At 34.7% G+C, this 24,730-nt stretch overlaps 1 protein-coding gene across 14 annotated transcripts in view; it reads left to right on the forward strand.

The window, feature by feature from the left end:
• Nucleotides 1–24,730, forward strand: part of camk2g1 (calcium/calmodulin-dependent protein kinase (CaM kinase) II gamma 1) — a 96,542-nt gene that overhangs the window by 58,711 nt on the left and 13,101 nt on the right. For 6 of the 14 annotated variants that reach the window (XM_051124176.1, XM_051124161.1, XM_051124168.1 and 3 more), the window contains exons 6-15: nucleotides 1,624–1,696; nucleotides 7,040–7,142; nucleotides 8,149–8,232; nucleotides 9,932–10,026; nucleotides 13,721–13,843; nucleotides 16,072–16,155; nucleotides 16,274–16,316; nucleotides 16,767–16,829; nucleotides 23,701–23,741; nucleotides 24,202–24,288. In XM_051124176.1, coding sequence (XP_050980133.1) covers nucleotides 1,624–1,696; nucleotides 7,040–7,142; nucleotides 8,149–8,232; nucleotides 9,932–10,026; nucleotides 13,721–13,843; nucleotides 16,072–16,155; nucleotides 16,274–16,316; nucleotides 16,767–16,829; nucleotides 23,701–23,741; nucleotides 24,202–24,288 — 796 coding nt within the window. The remainder of the gene's footprint in view (nucleotides 1–1,623; nucleotides 1,697–7,039; nucleotides 7,143–8,148; nucleotides 8,233–9,931; nucleotides 10,027–13,720; nucleotides 13,844–16,071; nucleotides 16,156–16,273; nucleotides 16,317–16,766; nucleotides 16,830–23,700; nucleotides 23,742–24,201; nucleotides 24,289–24,730) is intronic. The other 8 variants (XM_051124166.1, XM_051124173.1, XM_051124167.1 and 5 more) reach the window with 3 other exon arrangements.

Here is a 24,730-nt window from a genome sequence, read left to right on the forward strand (position 1 = left end):
ATATTATATTATATATGATTGTTATATTATTGTAGCAAAACGTGGATATCTTAATAATACACTAATATTAAATAGCAATTTAAATATACAGTATATATACAGTTAGCAATATAATGCAAAAGAACTTATACATTTTATAAATTCACGCATTATATTTCTTCTATAATATATTTGAATAATTATTTTAAAATGTTATAATAAATTATTATTTAATATAGTAACAAAACATTGATAGCAATTTAAATATACAGTATGAGTCAGCAATATAATGCAATATATATATATATATATATATATATATATATATATATATATATATATATATATATATATATATATAAATTTATATATTATATTATATAGTAGCAAAACAGATGGATAGCTTAGTAATATAATAATTTAAATAGCAAGTTAAATATACAGTATAAAACAATGCAATTTGATATATACATTAATTTTTTTAAGAGTCATATGTTATTATATTATATAACTTATATTATTAATATAATATATGAAGTATTTTAAAACTATTATATTGTATTATATTTTATTATATTATATTATATTATGTTATATAGTTGCAAAATGGATGGATAGCTTAATACAGTAATTTAAATATACAATATGAGTCAGCAATATAATGCAATAGAATATAATTTTTTTTTTTAATTTATGTATTATATTATATTATATTATATTATATTATATTATATTATATTATTATAAGCTATCCATCTGTTTTGCCAAAGCCTATATGTGACCTATGTATTAAGGTCTGTTGTACACAATCATGTCCTAACCACCATCTGTGCCATTTCCTTAGAACAAATTCAATAAGCATCTAAAGAAAGTCATGCATAATTTCACATTAATACGAAGTATCTATAAAGCAGCATGAAATCACAGCAATACACACACGTGCACACACACACACACACACACACGTACATTCATTCTGGTTCATCTGTCCTGGTTAGGCCTCTATAACATTCTGTTATAGGATTACAGCTTTAAGAGGGATGAGATAACGCATGTGTGCATGTGTGTGTACCTGTCTGAGAGCGACGTGCTTTTCCAAGAGTAACACCCACTCCAGCTATCCCACAATCCCCTGCTCAGCTCACCTTGTGTGCTTCAGTCACATTACACTCGACCCCAGCTCAGTGTGTTAAACTAGCATTGGTACTTTCATATGTAGCGTTAATCATCCAGTCATGGTGTTTAATTTAATTGCTTAATTGAATTGTCCAGCCACGGCTATGTTGATTAACTTTACTGTGATCAATTTATTTTAATTAAACCTTTATTTTAATTACGCCATTAAAATTACAGACTTTATTTCTTTACAGAATGATGGTATAACAGATTTTCAGTAATATGCTTTAATATGATTTATTTTTGTGGAAGCACTTCTCATTTAGCAATTTTATGAATGACTATTTTAATATCACCGTATTATATCTGGTATCACCTACAGAATACTCTTTAAATGTAGTGTATTTTGTAAATATGAGGGAACTGACTTTTGTATACAGTAAAACGAAAAGGTTATGGTCAATATTTAGGCTTATCTCACTTATGATGTTTCTCTGCCACTGATTGATTTATTATTCTGTTTTTCAGCCAATGCATCAGTCAGATCCTGGAGAGTGTCAATCATATTCACCAGCATGACATCGTGCACAGAGACCTTAAGGTGAGCAAGAGCCTGTCGCCACGACAACCACACACGGCAACCGGCCCGCCTCTGAGGGTTTCCGCGTCGATGCCCTGCCCTGTCGCACACAAACACACAGATATACACGTACAGCAATATTCCCTCAGTTTGATTTCAGTCCTTCAAGACTGCATGCTAAAACACATGCTAGTATGCAGTTCTGGTATTTCTTTACTGTTGATATGCTTTTGGATTTTATCAATATTTTTTTCTGAAAAAAAAAACAGACATAAATAGTATTATAAAGTTGACTTTTTCCAGATTTAAGTCCTATAATTGTGTCCCCCGGTGCATCTACCAACCCAGAAAACGTGAAAAAGGAAAAAGGAAAACCCAGTAACTTCTGCAAGCATGTAATACAATGAGCATCAGATTTCGCTCCCCCCTTGGCATGGTAAGGGGATTTTATTGTAATATTACCGCCCCTTAATCTTCACGTTTCCACCCATGGTACCACCATTTTGTTTTCACAAGCGACAACGGTGTACCAGTTCTAACGCCAAGGCAAAGGTTTGAGGAAAGCATGCTAACTCTTCTGTCATTGGCTGAACAGATGAGCACAAAACACTATTTAGAGCCCCAGCCTTAGAAGAGACGAGAGCAGTGGATTTATTGATTTATTTACTGTATATTATGCTGCTGCCACACAGATCTAATATAGACATGAGATTTCCTTCCCAGCTGTTTACCTTCACAGACATAACCGACTGTAATTCATTTGTGTTTTTAACATAAACTTGTGTGTATCTGACAGTTTAAGCGCAATAAGACATGATGCTGTGTGGCACGCTTTCTGTGCGCATGCTTCGGAAGTGTGCGTCAAAAGTTTAAACTAATATAGTTTAAAACGCACTATTTCAGTGCGATAGACATGATAATCAAAACCAAACAGTTTTGGCAGAATATGAGAGGTACTACTTTTTTTATCACTGAAAATGTAAACAATTTGTTGAAGGAGCCACGCTAATATTGCTGTAACCTCTGGAAATTATGGCCTTAAAATGAAGATATCAAAATAAAAGTTTAAGAAATCAGATGTAAAAGGACTTTAAGATATCTTTAAAACTTCTTAAGTTACAAGCATGTAAACTTCGGGAAAAAGTAAACAAGTAAAACAAGTGCTTTTTCCCGCTTTTGAACCGTCACCATTGGCATATAATAGGGCTGGGTTTTGACACAAATTTCACAATTCGATTCAATTGAATTCTGATTCACAAGTTTTCAATTATATTTCTATTTTGATTCAATCATTTTGGATTTATATCAGTTACAGTACATGCCACATTTTCTCAAGGGAAAAAGAAATATTTCAACTAATCCTGTAAAATATACAGAGTCAGTTGGTACTAGATTCAATTCTGATTCACAAGGTTTCGATTCGATTTCCAAATTGATTTGATTATTTTGGATATATATCAGGTACAGTACATGCAAAATTTTCTCAAGGAAACAAAAAAAAACTCAACTAATGCTGTGAAATGTACATAATAGTCAGATGCACTACTGTAATATTGAAGCTTATAATTAACTGATTTGTATACAAATGCTTAAATTACACAAAATTAAGTTTTTATAGTAAGAAAGTTACAATTACATAATTATATTTCTACTCCAGTTCTTAAAATATATGCATTTAAATGGTGGCTGTCATAAAAACTTGACGGATTTATTCAAACATAAATTAAACACTGAAGAACAGTAAACAATTATAATGAAAATATATTTAGCAAAATGCTACTTTATAGAGTTCATTTCTCTAGCTGACTATCGAGTTTATGGTAACTGAATATGTTTTTTCTGAGGTAAATATGACGTAACGTGACATTGTTTACAAGCTGTTATACATTGACGTCTTTGCGCGGTTGAAACACTGACTGAGCGATTACATGAGGATACGATTTCAGTAAATTATAATCTTTGTTTTATCATACCTTGAGACGTTTTTTCATGTTTATTTCATCCTAATACTGGTATTGAAGCGGAGGAGATGATCAGTTCTCGTACGATTCGCGCTTCAACTTCATTTTGTTACAGCAGTCTGTCACTCCACATTAAACAGCCCCAAAACGCCATCTATTGTTTAAAATTGAGAAATCAATACCTTTTTAATACAGCCCTAGCATATAACGCAACAAAGATTTCTAAAACAGCAGATTTTACAAAAAATTGCCAGCAGATTGTTGCTAAAAGTAACATCATGATGCTGCAGCTCCGAATCTCAGGTGAAAATAAATATGCATCCATGACATTTAACATTTTGGCTTTCTTTATCATATATGCATTTCTTGCCTCAGAAAAAATAAATATATTAACAGTTGGCACAGAATGACCCTTTTTGTACAGAGGATTGTCTTTGTTTAAAGTAATACTCTCTTTATTAACAGTAGTAGTTAAGCAATTCATTATATTACCATATGAATCAATTACATGCATAAACATCACACACTTTGCCATTCTGTCTCAGTGCGTGTGAATATATGAAACGAATGTACGTGTCATCTTGACAGTGGCATGCTTTGATAACGCATACAGACACAGTTTTAACATGTCCTCCTATTGTGCGTTAGTCACATCCACTGCCCTCCCCCATGTGTATGTGAGCCCAATGCTGAGCAGCAGAGATGTGCCCAGGCTGGTTGCCATAGCGAAGAACGTGATACGACAACTGTTGCTGGTATTGCCTGAGAGATGGAGGGATGTGGGAGGGGTCACGGCGAGTCTCACCATTCTTCATTTGTAGTCTGTGCGTTTAATGAGGGAGAGCGAGAGATTCACACCTATGGGCATAAATTTCCCAGCGTCCTCATAACGGATGCGTTTAAATTCTGTGCTTGAATGTAGAAGTCGAGGATGAACTCTGTGCATTGAGAAGATATATGCACGACAGCTAATAAATCAAGCCTATTGAGTTGTGTATTCGAGAAAGGGAGGAGAAATCGACTTTTCCAGCCTATATTTTAGTGAAAGTCCTCCATTGTGCCTAATATATCTTTCTGGGCGTCTTCGCTCGGTTGTGTACTTGAAGCTCTTGGATATTATTGCGTGTTTGTATTTGATTTCAAATTTGGAGCTCTGACAAAACCGCAGGAAATCCACCCTTACATTTGCTCAGCGTAAATGTGGTAGTAAAGCAAACACAATTTAGTCGTGCTTAACCTTTAAGCCATCTATAAACTCAATTACCTGTGGAGAGATCTTTGACCCCCAAAAATCTGTCATATCCTACTGAGCTGGTTTGGCTGGTGTTGAGAAACAATGTGTTCATCTGGTGGTGATGTGCTTTTTTTTAAATGGGTGTTGCAGGTTGCGAAGTGGCTATATTGTTGGTCTTGTAGATGTTAATTCTGATGCATGTTTTAATGTACACTGCCATTCAAAAGTTCTTTTAAAGAAGTCTCTTAGGCTTACCAAGGCTGTGTTTATTTGATCAAAATACAGAAAAAAAAAACAGTAATACTGTAAAAAAAATTACAATTTAAGATAACGGTTTTCTCTTTTTAAATATTATTTTAAATATAATTTGTTTCTTTCATGCAAAGCTGAATTTTATTCTGAATATTGCTTAATATTTTTGAACCTGTGATACTTTTATCAGGATTTTTTGATGAATAAAAAGTTAAGAACAGCATTTATTCAAAATAGCAATCTTTTTCTAACAATGTAAGTATTTACAATCACTTTTTATCAATTTAACACACCTTATTGACTAAAAGTATTATTTTTATTTCTATTAGTATTATTTTTTTTTAAATGTACTGACCTCAAACTTTTGAATGGTCGTGTATATTGTTACAAAGAATTTCTATTTTAAATAAATGTTGTTCTTTTTGACTTTTTATTTATTAAAATATCTTAAAAAAAAAAAAAAAGTATCAGAGGTTCCAAAAAATCAATGTATTAGAATGTTTTCTAAAGGATCATGTGACACTAAAGGCTGGAGTAATGGCTAATGAAAAGCTTTGATCACAGGAATTAATTATATTTTTAAAGTAGATTAAAATAAAACACTGTTGTTTTAAACTTTAAAAATATTTCACAATATTACTGTTTTTTCTGTTTTTTTTTTGTTTTTTTTTGGTAACGTAAATGCAGCTTCGATGAGTATAAGAGGCTTATTTAAAAACATTAAAAATCCCAAAATTTTGAACAACAGTGTAACTGGTGAACTTATATTCATTATTTTATACTTACTTATATTCATATATTCATTATTTTTTAAAATAATGACACAAACATAAATATCTTTTAGGCTCCCCAGGGCTGCATTTATTTGATCAAAAATACAGAAAAAAACAGTAATACTGTAAAATATTACAATTTAAGATAATGGTTTTCTATTTCAATGTTATGTAAAATGTAATTTGTTCCTTTCATGCAAAGCTGAATTTTATTTTGAATATTGCTTAATATTTTTTTGGAACCTGTGGTACTTTTATCAGGATTTTTTGATGAATAAAAAGTTAAAAAGAACAGCATTTATTCAAAATAGCAATATTTTTCTAACAATATAAGTATTTAAGATCATTTTATTAATTAATTTAACACATCCTTGTTGAACTGGTGAACTTATATTCATGTCTCAGTAATATTTCACTAAAATGTAAAAAAACAACAACAACAACTTATTTTTAAGATAATATGTCATCATTATTTTTTAAAACAATTAATTGAACAATTTTTTTTAAAGAAATTAATTCTTTAATTCAGCAAGGATGTATTAAATTGATTGATAGTGACAGTAAAGATTTTTATAATTATATTTTAAATCAATTATTTAGCTTTTTCTCTTCGCAGAAGAATGTATTATGGTTTGTACAAAAATATTAAGCAGCGTGACAGTTTTCAACATTTTTCTTGAGCACCAAATCAGGATATTTCAATGATTTCTGAAGGATCATGTGAAATTGTGATAATATTTCACTGGATTACTGTTTTTTACTGTTTTGCTGATCACAAATGCAGCAAAAACAAAAAAATTGTACCAATGTAAAACTTTTGAGCAGTTGTATATATTATTTTAATTAGAATGTCTTTATTGGAGTACATAAAAAGTGTGTATAAAAGTAAATTGGTAGTCGCCACAACGCATAGCTACATATTTATGTAGTTTTTAAATTCTCAGTTGATTCCTTTGATGCAACAAATTGCTGTCAGTGCGAACGCTCCATTAGATTTAACATTCACCACCAATAAAATGTCCAGTTTGCACCACACGCTGGGCACTGTCAATCCTAAAGGATCTTTTTAACCTCTTGTTACGATTTATTTGAAATGTTTGTGAGCGTTTAATGTGTTAAAGACTTCCTCTGCTTTCTTCCTCAGCCCGAAAACTTGCTGTTGGCGAGTAAGATGAAAGGAGCGGCAGTGAAGCTGGCTGATTTTGGGCTGGCCATCGAGGTGCAGGGTGATCAGCAGGCCTGGTTTGGTAAATAACACTCACTTCAGCTCTAATTCTACATCTACACAAACTTAGACTAGTGAGGAATTCAAGAGCTGTTGTTAATTTAGCTAATTGTAATTACTACATTTATTCAAACCATTTTCTTACCACTTACAGACACTTTTGAGTATTTTTAGATTTAAATGTAGTGATTGACCATTTACTTTCCATACATTTATGCATTTTACTACTGTTGCTTTAGATTTGACAGGATTTCCTATATAAATGAGGATTTTCCCCCACGCAACTGTGCTGATTCCCTCTTGTAATGTTCTTTCAGTTTATCTTAAAAGGATGTTGCAAGATTTCTCGCTCCATTACCTCCGGTCTAAAATGGATTGGAATGGCCGTAAAGGCTTATTTTCAGGCTGTGCCAAATGCCAATCTTAGCCCATTTCATGTTTAGCTTTCACACATCATTCCTGTCTGTGTGTGAAAGACCCTTTAGCTATGAAAATGCCCTTCCACAGCTGTCTCTACTGGATAAAACCATCAGGCAGGGTTCTGTCGGGCCTTGTGGCCCCCTACTGGCGGCTGGTTATTTCTGCTGCCATGAGATAGCTGTTGCTTTAGTGCTAATCAAGTATCAGTACAGCTTTCTTTATATTTAAATAGATAATCATCTAGTTTTGACTGAAGTATGCAAAGCCTTGTGGGTGGAATAATTGTTATATACTAGCTATATGATTGGACAGGACTAAATTATGTTACCACAGCTGTTTAAAACCCACCATTTTCCAGTCTGCTTCAGTTTTGCCAGTGCTGGAGGGAGGCTGCCATCTTGGCACATCACCGTTTTGGCTCCAAACGGTTCTGGCGTATGGAAAAATCCATCTATCAAACTATCCACACACACCTGCTTGGAATTATTAGCATTTCAGTGAATATTAATTGGCTGGGCTACATTGCCTACAGGCGCCTGCAGATTGAATCCTCTTTATCTTATTCTCAGAGTGCAGAATGGTCACTTTTCAACCTGTTTTTGTCACAGGTTTTGCTGGCACACCTGGCTATCTGTCTCCAGAGGTGTTGAGGAAGGATCCCTACGGCAAACCTGTGGACATCTGGGCCTGTGGTGAGTTTTCAACAGGGTCCTTAATCATTAGACCTCTTGCATATTCATTCTGCTTGGTATAATAACAGGTTGCAGTATTCACACTGCATAGTACGCAGTGCAGTGGTATGTAGCACTGCAAATAGAGTTTCGGCACCAGGCCTATTTTTGCTGCATGTTGCATGCTGAACTCAGCAGAAAATATGGTTTAAATGCATGGTAGACCTGTTTGTCAACACAATATTTTGCAATATGTGACCTTGGATCGAAAAAAAACAGTCGTAAGGGTCAATTTTTCAATTGATGTATGATTTATTAGAATAGGATAATATTTGGCTGAGATACAATTATTTGAAAACCTGGAATCTGAGGGTGCAAAAAAATCTAAATATTGAGACAATATTTAACAATGTACATTACTAATCAAAAATTAGTAAAATATCTTATATTTACAGTAGGAATTTTGCAAAATATCTTCATGGAACATAATCTTTACTTCATTTCCATTTTTGGCATAAAAGAAAAATCAATAATTTTGACCCATACAATGTATTTTTGGCTATTGCGACTTAAGACTGGTTTTGTGGTCCAGGGTCACATATGTGCTTTTTGAAGCAATATTGGGTGAAGTACGTAGCCATCGCTTGAAACTAGGATGTCAGTCAGGATGAGTATGCAAGTTACATGAAGTAACAAAGGTGACGATTAGGTACTAGTTAACAGGGTTGGGCTTTTATGTAAAACATTATTACAAAACAAATTATCATTTGGACTTAAATATGTGCTTCTATTTATTTATATATATAAGTTTTAAATGAAGCAACTCTGCGTTCCTTCGAAGTTCTAAAGTGGCATTTTCAAATTAGTAAGAGAGGCTTGGGCTCAGCTGTTAAACTGTCAAACTGAGATTTTAATCTTTGGTGGAAGGAAGTAGTTCTGCACAACAGAGGGTTTTTAAAGACATTCTGTTGTTGTTTCTTGTGTGTAAATGCACACTCGTGCCATCGAACTGTTGTATAAAAGCAATATCTCACTCGTAGACAGATAGGGATATGGCTGTATATCGGCACGCTGTGATTACCTACAGCTGATTACCTCACGTTTACGAGTGTGGTATTGCTCATATGTCTATACAGATATCTATATATCTCATATATCTCTACAGATATCTCTCTAACAACAAACACCTTGTAAAACACAGCCAACAAATGCACTGAGTAGCACTGTCATCGGAAATCACCCTTAACAGATGAAAGGGTAGTACAACAAAGATATCACTTTCCTCAGCGGACATTCAAACTAATGTTTTATTGTGAATATGAGATTGAGCTGAAGAATGAATGCTCTATCAAATGTCAAAAGTCCATCTCTCTCTCATAATACTATACATAATACAGTGAGCTTTTAATATAGTAATACAATAAGCTGTTAATGAAGCAATTTAACGTTCCTTCATTACTAGTTCTAAAGTGATGTTTTCGAAGTAGTAATGGAGGCTTGGGCTCAGCTGTTAAACTGTCAGACTGAGATTTGAATCTGTGGCGGAAGGAAGCAGTTCTGCACAACTATTGTATGAACGCAATATGGCACTGCTACTCATGTGATATTGCTCATATATACAACTCACAGTGATATTTTATTGTAATGCTATCAATCCAAATCTAATATTCTTTCCGTCAGCCAATCAAAATATTTTTCTCTTTCTGTCTTTCTTTCACAGGTGTAATCTTGTACATTCTGTTAGTGGGCTATCCTCCATTTTGGGATGAAGATCAACACAAGTTATACCAGCAGATCAAGGCCGGAGCTTATGATGTAAGTACAGCTGTCCTCCGATGGAGCCTCTCTCTCTAACTGTCTCCGTCTGCGGGAGTTCAGTCCAGCTACTCTAAAATGATTGGTCTTTGAATGCGCCATCAAGTCTTTCAGCTGAGGCATTTACTAGGAGTGTAAAAACTCTTCGCCTTCCACATTTCCTCTGGCCACATTTCTGTCAAATTTGCATAGAAGTGACATTTTACTTAAAATCACATTTTTGTGTTTTTCTAATTAGTCCAGTCTATGTGAACTCATCAAGCCATTTCATAAATCAGTCTGGTGAGGCTTGTTTAATTTTAGACTGCACATCACAAGGCCTCTATATCCTTTCAGAAAATCACTGGAATTTCCCAGCAGGATACTGTTAACATTTCCTGTGAATAAAATTCAAGGCAGAGCTGTTCAAAAAATGTTTAAACTGATGGCAGTAATAGGTCAAGGGGGGTGAAAGACACAAATAAAATAAAATAAAATTATGTAATCATATGCTGGAACAATTCATCAGTGAGCTGGAATTTTTTTGAGTCAGTCAACCTTTAATGCATGATCATATTTCCCTAGTTATTTAGCTTAATAAAATAAAATAAATAAAATTCCAGCTTATTGCTCAGTTGTTCCTGCATTATTTGATTACACCAGATGTCGCAAGGTCTCTGCAACACACACTGTGGTCCAACTGCCTGTTTAATTTCTGATTGGGTGCGATTTAGAGCTACTGGTACTGTTATTGATTATGTCAGGCCCTTCCTGACGCATTGCAGAGAGATGAGCTTTGCTTAGAAACAACTGCCTCTTGTCCCAGAGTGTCTGTGCTAGTTTGTTTACGTCTGTGTGAGTGGACTTTTGAATTGTCCATGTATTGCATCACTGTCTCACACCCTGAGACATATGTGGTAGGACATGGAGTGAGTGACTGCCCCAGAGAGACCTTCGTTCCATTAAAATTTATGTGACAAATAAAAGCGAGGAGATGATGTAACTGTGACCTTATTGTGAAAATGGAGTGAATGCATGTTACGCTGTTAGATGGTTTTGATGGTCACAGTGTTGGGCAGGCCAGGTCACTTCACCTCACCTCTGGGATGGACAATATGACAAATCCTTTATCACAATGTAGTTATTTTTGCTGAAAAACCAACCATAAAGTGGTTTATAGGTGAAAGGACCCCTCGGTGGATGGAGTGACCAAACAGGGACCATTGAAAACATGTGTATAGTTGCATGTTGATGTATTTTCATACTTTTTTTTTGATACAAAGCCATTAAAATTATCGATACTGATGGTCAGAGTCATATAGTTTATAGTTTAGGACGTTATATTTTAATTATAGTTAATATGCTTTAATTTGGGAATGAAAGCTGTTAAGTGAACAACGAACTGTTGAAAACCCCTGGTTTATACAGTATATTAATTATGGTTAAGATCAAGAATTATATGATTTGATTATTTTCTTAGTACACTACCAGTCAAAGTTTTTGAACAGTAAGATTTTTAACTTTTTTTTTAAAGAATTCTCTTCTGCTCACCAAGCCTGCATTTATTTGATCTAAAATACAGCAAAAGCAGTAATATTGTAAAATATTTGTTCTGTTTAAAATAACTGCTTTCTGTTTGAATATATTTTAAAATGTAGTTCATACCTGTGATCAAAGCTACATTTTCAGCATCATTACTTCAGTCCTCAGCGTCACATGATCCTTCAAAAATCATTCTAATATGCTGATTTTAAAGCATCCTTGCTAAATAAATTGATCAAAAGTGATGATCAGGACATTTATAATGTAATAAATGCTGTTCTGAACTTTCTATTTATCAAAGAAACCTGAAAAATTCTACTCAGCTGTTTTCAACATAATTATAATATAAAAAAAAAATGAGCAGCAAATCAGAATATTAAAATGATTTCTGAAGAATCATGTGACTGCAGTAATGATGCAAAAAAATCAGCTTTGAAATCACAGGAATAAATTATGTTTTAAAATATATTTAAATAGAAAACAGTTATTTTAAATAGTAAAAATATTTCAAAATTTGACTGCTTTTCTGTACTTTGGATCAAATAAATGCAGGCTTGGTGAGCAGAAGAGACATTAAAAATCTTACTGTTCAATAACTGGTAGTGTATTTAAAAAATGTAAAAAAAATATATATATATGATGAATCATGATGAATAAGCAGTGCAAAAAATGTCATAATATACACTACCGTTTAAAAGTTTGGTGTCAGTACAGTTTTTTTTATTCTTGTTTTTTAAAAGAAGTTTCTAAATAATGCTCACCAAAGCTGATCAAAAATACAGTTAAAAAAAACAGTAATATTAAAAAATATATTATTACAATTTAAAATAGCTGCTTTCCATTTTATATTTAATTTTTAATTGTTTCTGTGATGCAAAACTGAATTTTTAGCAGCCATTATATTACAGTCTTCATTGTCACATGATCCCTCAGAAATCATTCTAACATGCTTATTTGTTGATTGAGAAATATTGTTATTATTATCAGTGTTGTAAACAGTTGTGCTGCTTAATATTATTGTGAAAACCATGACATATTTTTTTTACATTTTTTATTATCAGCTTTGAAAACAGTTGTTCTGCTTAATAATTTCTTTGATTCTTTGATCAATAGAAAGTTTTAAAAAAAACATCATTTATTAAAAATGGAAATCTTTTGTAACCTTGATTTTAATGTACTGAATAGAAGTATCAGTTACTTATGAATGTAATATTGTAAAGGTAGTTCTGGCTCTAAATTGTGATTGCATGATTCCTTCTGTCATTCTCATATTTTTTTATATGTAAAAAATGTAAAGGAGTCCCTGCCTAATAGTAGTGGTAATATATTTCAAATCTCTACAGGCTGACACATTGCTGTTGACGCACAGTATATACTGTAAGAATCAACTTGGGAAACCTCACAATGAACGGACTTCTTTGTTTTGTACCCTTGTAACCTTTAGTCACGTGACCACAATCAGTGATGTGTAGTTGTGCCTCATCACCCGTTACCACTGCGCCTTCTGGCCATGTGTTCACGTCTGGATGCGCCATCCGCAATCCTGTGTGGCCGCCTTTGCTGAAGCAGCGCACAGCGGTGCAAAAACGCCCCACCCATGACATGTATTAACAGTGCCCTGAGCCAAAAGCGCAGCTGAATCAGTGTGTGTAAGGACTTATGAGCACCTGCAGTGTTTCTAAGTACAATCCACACGCTCGTTTTAGCTGATGCAACACAGCTTGATGCGCAAAACAAATTATACTTCCTGGAACCTGCCCAAGGTTTTCTTGGAACAGACAAAGGATTTGTAACGGCCACATTAAGATCTCCTGGTACGAAAGAGGAGGTGTGACACACATTCAACACGGCTACAGACACGGCTTTTTATTGGCTAATTACAACTGCAATTTTCTCTAGTTATGGGCTGCAATGAAGCCATGAGGTGTGAAATGCGCAAGCAACACGTTATAAGCACCAGCCGTGCCGCCGAATAGGCCAACAATAGGAGGACTGACTGCCGTGACTCATTGGATCCTGTACGCTACCTTGTGATACGTTTAATTTCATTAGGCCCCGGTGCAGACCGCTCTGTATGTGTGTCAGTACATCTTGTGGTGTGAAAAGCTCTCTAGGCATCCTCCTGCATTTAGATTTCATATCTAACGCTCACTTATGATGCTTTCCCCCACAGTTTCCTTCTCCGGAGTGGGACACGGTCACCCCCGAGGCCAAGAACCTCATCAACCAAATGCTGACCATCAACCCAGCAAAGAGAATCACCGCAGAGCAGGCCCTCAAGCACCCATGGGTCTGCGTAAGTTATATCTGCTCAAGACTACGTTTATCACAAGCTCCGAGCAAGAAAGACCTATTGGGGAATCTATGCTCTTTTAGAGTTTAATATGAAATACAGCTTTCACATTCACATATTTAGTGCTCCCAGAATAGGTTGAAGTGTTTGTTTTGATGCTTAAAGCTTTGCTTTGACTGTACCAAAGCATAAAAACACCATTAAACATTCACAGGTATTTAGGAAATATAATAAGTTTGCATACTAGTTTCTCCTAAAAACAACACTACAGCCTTTGAAAATGTGCATTCCGTGTCGGAATGGTTGTTGTTGTTTTGGTCTGTGTGATTCCGCCCACGGCCAGTTCAACCAATAGTATTCCAATACCCTGGGTGTCGAATGAACTGGCCTAAAGATCGCAGATTCTACCCGCCCTTAAAAGCCTAGGCATCCATTTAAAAAGCATATTAAAACTACATACTGCACCTTTAAGGTAGTTAAAGGAGTAGAGCATTCAGTATGAAAATTGCTTGACTTAGTTTTTTTTTTCCATCAAACTTAAAGAGAGAATTTTTAAGTGCTGGTTGCGTCTTGCTTTACTACTACAGTGAATCGGGGTTGGAGCGTTCAGGCTTCAAAAATGGTGCAGAGGCACTAGGGCTTGCAGATTAATCACATTTTAAATCATTATCATTTCTGCTTTTTTCGATTAATTATATAGCAATATTTGCGCAAAGGCTGTTTATCCTAAAACATTTTTTTGTCCTTTTGACATTTCCATCAACTTGCATTGAAAACAAGACTCTAGGGGTTACCAGATTTCAAGAGTTTAAATCCCCCAATCATGGTGAAATGTAAAACGAAAATTCTCAAATGAAAACATTCATGAAAAATTATCATATTTATAACTTATGAGCAAAATAATCATGATTATCAGTAGGGCTGTCACTAACGATTATTTTAGTAATCGAGTACTCGGTCGATTATTCTGACGATTAATCGAGTAATCTCATTTTTGTGTGTGTGTGTGTGTGTATATATATATATATATATATATATATATATATATATATATATGTATGTGTGTGTGTGTATATATATATATATATATATATAGAGAGAGAGAGAGAGAGAGAGAGAGAGAGAGGTATTATTTTTTTGTGTAGTAATAAAAATAGACTTAAGCAAACAGTAGCCTTTAAAATTACTTAAAATACATCTAATAGCAATGAGCCAATAATAATTAGTTCAAATAAAGTATTAAAAGTAAGTAGTCATATGGTTGTGTTGAACAAAACTATTAAAATACATAACGTATTATTACTACATGTATTATGTAATATGTATTATTATTACATAAACAACAGAGCTAATGTAGATTATGCATTATAACAAATATCTGCAGGGGGCGCCAACAGCCTTTTACACATTACTGCGTGATCTAATTCTTGTTTAATATTGATTAAACAACAATTAATTGAAATGTCCACTTAATCTTTAATATTTGGACATTTCTTTGCGACAGAAATGCTACAGCCACTGTAATTTTTTGAACATGTGGACATCAAAATGTGTAAACTCAATCTGATGAAATGGTGCACATTGCATTCCCAGAAAAATGCTATAATAAACCCAAACTCTCAACAATATGCAGAGATTAAGTTTGAGATGCTCATGGATTCTCTGGCTACTTGACACAGGCAAAATGTAATGTAAAAAACAAGTATTTTTTAAAACTGAGTACTTGAATTGAAACGAGGAATCGTGACAGCCCTAAAAGATGCCGTAATTGTGGTCCATACGGCTTTGTCTCTATTTTCTGAATTTTAGAGAATAGCACTACCTGATTTGCGAGTGAATCATACTTTTGAGTCAGATCTTTTGAATGCACTGGTTGACTGATTTATTCATGAATCTGACTTGGTCTTATTCTTGAGAACTTGATGGGTAAATTTTTAATGAATTACTTAAATATCTCTTTCAGCTTTTTCTCATCATATAAGAGTATTGTAAACTTGGAGTAAGTTTTTTAAAGCTCATTTAATGATAAAAAGCAACAAGTATATTATTAAGACATCCGCTTTTGTGTTCCATGCAAGAATGGGACCACAAAGTCATATGGGACCACATGAGGAGGGATAAATAATAAAAAAAATGTTCATTTTTGGATGAACTATTCCTTTAATTGGTTCAAACACCTTGATAATGCTGATGTGCAATATTTTTCTCTGTCTTGCGTTTGCTCGTTTCAGCAACGGTCCACAGTGGCATCCATGATGCATCGCCAAGAGACCGTGGAGTGCTTGCGCAAGTTCAACGCCCGTCGAAAACTCAAGGTACGGCATGAGTTTGAATGGCCCTTAGACTAACTTCAGTCTTCCTCCCTTGGGTAATTAGTGCTGAAAGTCCTGTTGCCATGGACTAAACACTCTGTTTTTCTCTGTCTTTGTTAAGGGAGCCATTCTCACTACTATGCTGGTTTCTAGAAACTTCTCAGGTGAGTTCCCTCATTCTCCTGGGATCAGGTAGGAAAATGCAAAGTCATGGATGAACTTTGCTCACCTCTTGAAGTCTTGCTCCAGTTTTCACTGTAAAAAAGATGTCGAACAGCTGGCTCAGTAATTAAATGGAGGGAAAAACCACTCGGGATCTAGAGCTTTGGATTACAGGAGTATAAAGTTTTGGATTTCTCTGCTTCAAATCTCAATTTCTTTGAGCTGTTAAGGTTTTCTATGAGGATTGAGGATAACAGTAAAGGAATATCAGTAACTTCCTTTTCAGTTTAAAATCAGAACAGCAGATGTTTATGGTTTGTGCAGGTGACTCCGCAGGTTTGAGAGCTTTAGATTGTCTTGATTGCTTATAATAAACAAAGGTGATTTGTTCAATAGAGGGTTTGAAAACAGTTCCATAGCTTCTCCCAACTCAACGCCTCTCTGTCCAATAGTGGGCCGGCAGCATACCAGCCCTGCTGCTCCCACCACAAGCACTGCCGCGCTTGCACAGGAAGGTATGTGAGAGTGCATCTCCTCACCTCGCCACCAGGGGGACCAGCGAGCCCCCTCCACAATGCCTCTAAACCCTGCCCTCTCCCTCTGCTCTACCCAATCAGCATGCAGCCAATGAGAAGCTTGCCTCTCTTGCCATCACTTGCATAAATTATTTAGCCTTCACTCTCATGAACGACGTCTGCTATTATAGTCTTGGAGAACCTTTCACATTTAAAAGGATAGTGGCCTGCTGAATTTCCATATCTCACATATACGTCATGCATTTGGGCGATGAGTTTATGGAATAGCATGACTTTTTTTCGGCCATGTTTTTATACTGCTTTGCTTTTACATGACCATATAACTTTAACATTCATCTAGCTAGCTTTTAACCCTAAAAGTAGTAAGAAGTATTAGAACAGGTTCAGTTGTCTAATATGGGTCTAGTAAATGAAATATTTGTAAATGCTACAGGACAGTTATGGGTCATTCTCAAAAATGTTGTATTTTTATATATTATATTATATTATATTATATTATATTGTATTGTATTATATTATATTATATTATGTTATATTATATTATATTATATTATATTACATTACATTACATTACATTACTATATTTTAACATTACTTTACTTTACTTTACTTTTTTTAAATAAAACATCTCAACTCCTACTGATCTGCCTAAAATCAGTATATCATTTAAATACTCCAACCCAGTTTAAATTATACTTGTGAAATGTTTAATTAAAAATGAAAAAATAAAAATATAATAAAAATGTATACAGTGTATATATATATGTATTTTATATTTTAATAACATTTTGCAATATTACTGTTTTTTTCTGTATTTTTGATCAAGTAAATCAAATGCCTGGATGAGCATAAGAGACTAATTTAAAAAAACATTACAAGTCTTACTGATCCCAAACTTTTGAGCGTTAGTGTATTTATTTATTTATTTAAGAAAACTACTCAAAAGTGAAACTATTTGACTGATCAGTGTTTGTTACCACATTTTGAGAATGACTCTTATAGGGACATTTGAAGTATTATACCTTTTGTTCTGCTTTCAAAAGGTCTATTTATTTATCCGTCTGCATAGATTGGCTCTTTTTATATGCGTGAACAAACAATGTCTTGTTTCATCTCGCAACTGTCCCCAGTTCAATTTACACACAGCGGCTCTAGGCAAAACAATGCAATCAATACCGTAGCCCTGCATTCATGTTAACGATTGCCACTACGAGACCCACCATCGGCCGGCATGCATTATCGTCTGCATGGAGTAAAAAATGCAAATGTCGCTGCTCCTCCTTTGATTAGATTTTCTCTTTTTTTCCTCTCTCTCTCACTCTGTCCCTCTCTGTTAAATTGCTTCAGCCCTTTTTGGCTCCCTCCTTCCCTGCTGATCAGCTTACCGGTGTTTTGTGCTATTGGGTTAAATAGCATTTGAGTGAAGTCTGCTTTAGCTGCAGATATAGGACCCCGGTCATGTGTCTGTGCTCAGCACACCTCAGTGCTCTCCACCTCAGACAGAATAAAGAGGTTTGGAGGGGATGGAGGTTTTTAGGTCCTGTGTCGTCAACTAAAGCAGACTCGTGCAGCCTAGCCAAGCCACCATTGCCCTACCATTCTCCTTTCAACTCTTCCTTCTTCCCTCGCCCAGAGCGCAGGGGCTTAACCACACGGACGGGCAGGAGCGGGGTTGGCTTGCTGCCAGTCGTCAGACCCGATGTAGCCGGCGCAAGGGTGAGCGCTGAGTGCCAGGTGGTCTGCGGGGAAGGAGGCCCTCTGGAGGGCAGATGGACAACACTGTTGACAGTGTCTCTGAGTCAGGAGAAAGTGGAGAGGAGATCTTTGGTTCCAGTTGTGTTGTCTGATCAAATTGAATTGCCCCAAAGTCTGGGACAGCTGTCTGTCAGTTTTAGTAAATGTCAGCCAGCTGCCATCTTCAACAAGCTGTGTCTGAGCAGCTGTCAGCGTGGTGAGAATACTTCATATGTGTGTAATGGTCAAAAGAGAACAATTAAGAAAAATTGCAGCATCTGTTCAGATCCTCCAGGATTATGGAAACCAAACAAGAGCTTTTTGCTGTCTTGTTGAAACTGCTTAAATATACTGTTTCCGTTGTTTTAGTTGTTGGTTATAGGTTAGAGTCTTCTCTTATTATTTCCACAGTATGAATACTATACATGGTATAGGAGCACAAAGAAGTATGCAACTTTCTGGGAAAATGCAGTTTGCCAAAGTTTTTGATGCTCTGATACAATATTGTAGAGCTGGGTACAAATATTGCATTCTCAATTTTAATCATTTCTCATTTTTTACGAAGCGATATTGATTCTTAAATCCTAAGAACTGGTTAGTCTAGTCCAGGGGTGGTGAACGTCAGTCCTGGAGAGTCGCAGCCCTGCAGAGTTTTGCTTTAATCCAAATCAAACTCACCTGAACAAGCTAATCAAGGTCTGACGGGTTACTAGGAAGCTACAGGCAGGTGAGTTTTAATTAGGGTTGGAGCTGAACTCTGCAGGGCTGCGGCTCTCAAGGACCGGAGTTCGCCACCCCGGTCTAGTCTATTTTCATTTAATAAATGGAACATTGTAGCGCACCACAATAAGCTTTGTGCTTTGTTACTTTTGATATGAAATAAGGCTCCGCTTTCAAATTCTGTCTATTTTATTATAGTATTAAAAAATAAATACCATTTTTTTGTTTAATATGGTGTGACGGAATACTGCACAGCCTCAGTTTTAAAGAAGTGGCAGCGTGTATTGCACGTGAACTGATTGACTCTTCGAAATAAACAAGAATGAACATCAGAGGTATGTTAAAAGAAAGAGTACAACTTACTGAAATCCATATCCTGTCTCGGAATCGTTCAGTGTTTTAACCATGGAAGTACGTCAATATAACAACTTGCAAACAAAGTCACTAAACGTCACATTTACCTTAGAAAAAAATATATTCAGTGCCTCTAGAGGAGCATTTTGCTAAATATATGTACCATATGACATATTCATTATAATTTTTCCTGTTCTTCAGTATTTAATTTATTTTAGAATAAATCAGTCATTTTTTATGACAGCCACCATTTAATTGTTTATATTTAAAAAACAAATTGGAATAGACATGTAATTATATAATTGTAGCTTTATTATTATAAAAACTTAATTGTGCAATTTAAGCATTTGTATACAAATCAATTAATTACCAACGGAGAAAATTTGCCATGTACTGTACCTGTTATATATCCAAAATAATCAATATTGAATAGAATTCAAATCGTGCAATTTATGTCAATACCCAGCCCTACAAAATGTAACAAAAAAATGAACTATTTCTTGATTTTTAGCTCTTTGGAATGCGTATGTGGCCTCAATTACTGCATTGGAAGGGCATTGCTGTAGACAATCTCTTTTTTTATTTATTTTTTTTTATTCAAATCAGAGTTTAAAGTTGTATTTAACCTGGAATATTCCTTCAATGTTCTTTTGAGCCGTCCAATCAATGCTCTCCATCAGTTCTTGGCTTCAACTAGTACTGTAAGTGTTTATAACTCTTTGTATTCTGTTATTGTTAAAGCCAGTCCTCCAGTTGATGTAAGATGTTAACCAATAACCTATAATGACATTTCATCAATGTTTCTTCATTCTCTGTTTAAGAGCTTGTCACTGTATGACCAAGATAAGATATACTGACCAATAGGTTATGAAGATAAGGCATGTTAGTATGTCGGCTGTGTTGCCTGTAAATCTCCAATATATGATTTGTTGCTTGCACACGTCTGATTTAAAGATGTATTGAATCTTTTAATGGCTGTTGTAATGGATTTTACTAGCGCAATATGCTGTCTCAAAGACCTTTTCACCTTCTGAAGCCTGAAGCATTATTTAATAGGGGTGTGAGTATTTGATCCAACTATCAGTTGTTATTCTTTAATTATTGATTCGGTATATAATAACTTTTGAAATTTAGTCAAGATTGAATTATATATATATAAAGATTAATCTTTTCACCCCTGTTATTTAAACTGCAATAGGATGCCACGTTATCTTTTTGAACATTTTTGCAAAATATGATGTAATCTTTAAATCAAGGAAGGTTACTGCACTGTATTGCGCTTGTTTGAAAATGATTTCTTCCTCCCTCTATATTTTATTTCCACTCAGCACTAATGGTAGTATGACTGCAGTGTGGCCATCCCGGGGTCCCATATCCATCCGATTATTGCGCAGTATAACGGAAGACTGCTGGCTCAGCTTTCTCAGTCACAGTCTGTGAATCCTATGAGACATAGTTAGATATGTGAGAGACAGTGGAATGGTAATGAGTCGAGGTCTAGCTTTATGACTCCTTCATCAGTGCATTGCATTATGGGACTTGCGGTTTAATCCAGTTGGCACTGCATGGCTGACCGTAATGGTGAATTGCATCCACCACCAGCACCTTTCACCTCATAAATAGTGAAGCATGAAAGCAGGCCTGCAATGCAAACAATGCCTTCGAACGTCCAGCTTGTTCTCTATGCTACTAAATGGTTTTTGTTTTCTTCTTAACCTTGCCATCTTTTCTTCTCAATTGTTTATGGAAGGTAAGACGCTTAACAGGAATACCGAATGAGTTTTTAGCTTTTTTCTGTTTTGTAGGCAAGTTATTTGATTGTTCTCTGAGGGATTCTGAAGTGTATCAGGGGCCATTTCCCTTACACTGACTCAAGACCTCTCAAACATGTCCTCTGGGAAATAACAGTTGCAGTTAAAGGAAAAATCAATTGCATACATTAGGCATGATTTTCCCTCATTACATCTGCAGCCGCAAATGGAGAATAAATTCATTCTCTTTATCTGCTCTCAGATTGGTGAAAAATGGAATAAAATGGGCTATTTATTCCATGTCTGTGCAATTAGTTCATTTTAAAGGGGTTATATCATGCATTTTTATCTTTTTTTCTCCACTGGAGATACTTTATAATGTTAGTGAAATGTTAGCAAAGCTTTCTTTCTTTTGACACCAAAACTATCATCATTTAGGTAATTTGGATCATTTCATACCCACCCACCAACACTCTCATTATTAAAATCAGACAGGAATTGTTTTTTTCTGTTGTTGCTTTAAGAAACACCTCCTTAAATATGAAATGAAAAACAGCACTTCACTGCAACTACTTGCAACTATTTGCATTTATAATACACTACTAAAAAGTTTGAGTTGGAGTAAGTTGAGGTAAAACTAAAACTAAGGGTTTTTTTTTAAACATTTAACTTTTATGCACACCAAGGCTGCATTTATTTGATAAAAATATAATAAAACAGTAATATTGTGAAATATTATTGTGATTTAAAATAACATTAAAAAAATAATATTTTTTGCATGTTATTTATTCACAATCTTCTGCGTTTGGAAGCCTGTTTCCGCCACTGAATAAAAAAAAAAAGTTATTGCTACTTTTTAATCTCACAATAAAGATTTTTTTTCCTCAGAATTGCTAGATTAAAACTCACAATTCTGACATTTTTCTCAGAATTGTGAGAGATAAACTCACAATTGCAAGTTTTAAAGTCCAATTTTCAGGGGTTAAAAATTTGATGTTTTCCGAATCCTGACTTAATAGCACTGTTTTAAAAAGTCAGAATTGCGAGATATAAACTCACAATCTCAGACTCAGAGTTGTGAGTTTTTCTCAGAATTGAGTTTTTCTTAAAATTGAGTTTTTTCTCAAAATTGTAAGTTTATTTCTCAGAATTGCTAATTTACTTTTTAGAATTGTGAGGTTTTTTTTTCTCAGAATTGAGTTTTTTTTTCCCTCAGAATTACGAGTTTATTTCTCAGAATTGCAAGTATTTTTCTCAGAATTGAGTTTTTCTCGGAATTGCGAGTTTGTTTTATCAGAATTGTGAGCTTATTTCTCAGAACTGCAAGTTTTTTTCTCAGAATTTAGTTTTTCTCAGAATTGTGAGATTATTTCTCTGAATTGTGAGTTTATTTCTCAGAATTGCATGTTTTTTTTCTAAGAATTCCGAGTTTATTTCTCAGAATTCCAGGTTTATGTCTCAGAATTCCGAGTTCCGTTTGTCTCGGAATTCTAACTTTGTAATTCGCAATTGCAAGTTTAAATTACGCAATTCTGAGGGGAAAAAAGTCAGATTTGCGAGTTTATATCTCGCCATTTTGACTTTATAACTTGCGGTTGCAAATTTGCCACTTCAAGTTCTGACTTAATTTCTCTGAATTGCGAGTTAATATCACATTTCTGAGAAAAAAAGTCAGAATTGTGAGATTAAAAAGTTGCAATTACCTTTTTTATTTAGTGGTGAAAATGGGCTTCTGTATCGAAGTCACATGATCCTTCAGAAATCATTCTCATATGCTGATTTGGTGCTCAACTGCTTGTTTCTAAGGTTGTGTTTTAATAAATGATCTTTTTTCTCAGTGCTAACAGGTCTGAGTTTGAGGTTACAATACGTTTTCATACAATATAGTAGTTCAATGATCTCTCTTAAAGAACAAGGAAAATTTTATTCAAGATGTAACCCCTTTAAAGTAAATTTCAGCAAAATGATTTTTTGAAAATATGATTTTTTTTTTTTGCAGTAAAAAAGCTTCATGTCTTTGGATTAGATATATGATATATATATATATATATATATATATATATATATATATATATATAGATCTTTAAGAAATGTCTCCTGTGGTGAAAAATGATGCCAAGTCAGCATTACTTCCCAAACCCTGTATGCTAATGAATGACGGAATGCAAGCCAGCAGTTTGTTAATTGTTTTATGTGGGGATTTATTTGAAATATGTGCAGATGTGAGCACTCTTGTCAGTTTTGTCACTCACGCTGTATGTAATAATTTACTCCTTTTCTGTTCCCAACAGCATGCAAAAGTTTACTCAACAAAAAGGCAGATGGAGTCAAGGTAAGCCCACAGATGCTCCTTATATACCTACTTTCTCTTTGAGTTGTTAAATCTTTCCAGCAGCCATATGAGCTTCCCATCTCTCCCAGAGCTTTCCATTAATGGGTTTTAAATTAAACACCACTTGTTAAAAAAAATATATTGCTACGCTTAGGCAGTACTTTGTGCTTTGCTACAGAAGTCTTGCGCTCTGAGGTTATTTTACAAAGTAGTAATAGTACAACGCATGTGTTCCCCAAACAGATCTAGTTATAAGACTATATTAAAATAATTTTGACACGTCGCCTTCTGACTGAATAATGGATAACTTTACTGTATACACCCATCTTCCTGACGTGTGCTATTCATCTGTTGTGTGATTTCTAACTACAATGACTGGCATAGGAGGATCAACTCCGATCATGTCCCTAGTGATGTCTTCTCTCTGAAAAGGAAGTTGTATCTGTCCTCTCTATTTCAGCCCCAGACAAACAACACTAAAAACAGTGTAGTGAGCGCTGTAGTGAACGCCATGAAAGAAAGCAACACGGCCTCTTCTACACCGATGGTACTTCATCTACAATCAACACTCTTTGTAACCCATCTACACATCTGACCGTTTCCCATAGTACATCATCAAGTGTTTGCAGTAGTGTTTGACGCATGTCAGAAGTGTTTGAAATCATTGTGCATGTACTAAAAATAGCTCAAACCTGTAGTTTGCTGTGCACTAGATGTCACTAGTCGTTTATCCCCTTACGTGTGTTTTTTTGGGGCGCTCGTGTCCTTTCGAAGCACATCTGGTACACATAATTGTGGTGTTTTATAAACGTGTCATTAGGAATGATTTGTTCTTGACTGTGAGCTGCTGGTTTATGTCCTTCTGCACTCTTCTTGTCCTTAGTTTGCCTTTGTAGGCGTATTCGCACCGCTATTACAAGTACAAACAAAATATAGTCATTGAACGAGACTGTTTGTGACATTTAACAGTTAGCTGTATATACATAGTG

This window comes from Labeo rohita, chromosome 12 (genome assembly GCF_022985175.1).
Source record: "Labeo rohita strain BAU-BD-2019 chromosome 12, IGBB_LRoh.1.0, whole genome shotgun sequence".
Lineage (NCBI taxonomy): Eukaryota > Metazoa > Chordata > Actinopteri > Cypriniformes > Cyprinidae > Labeo > Labeo rohita.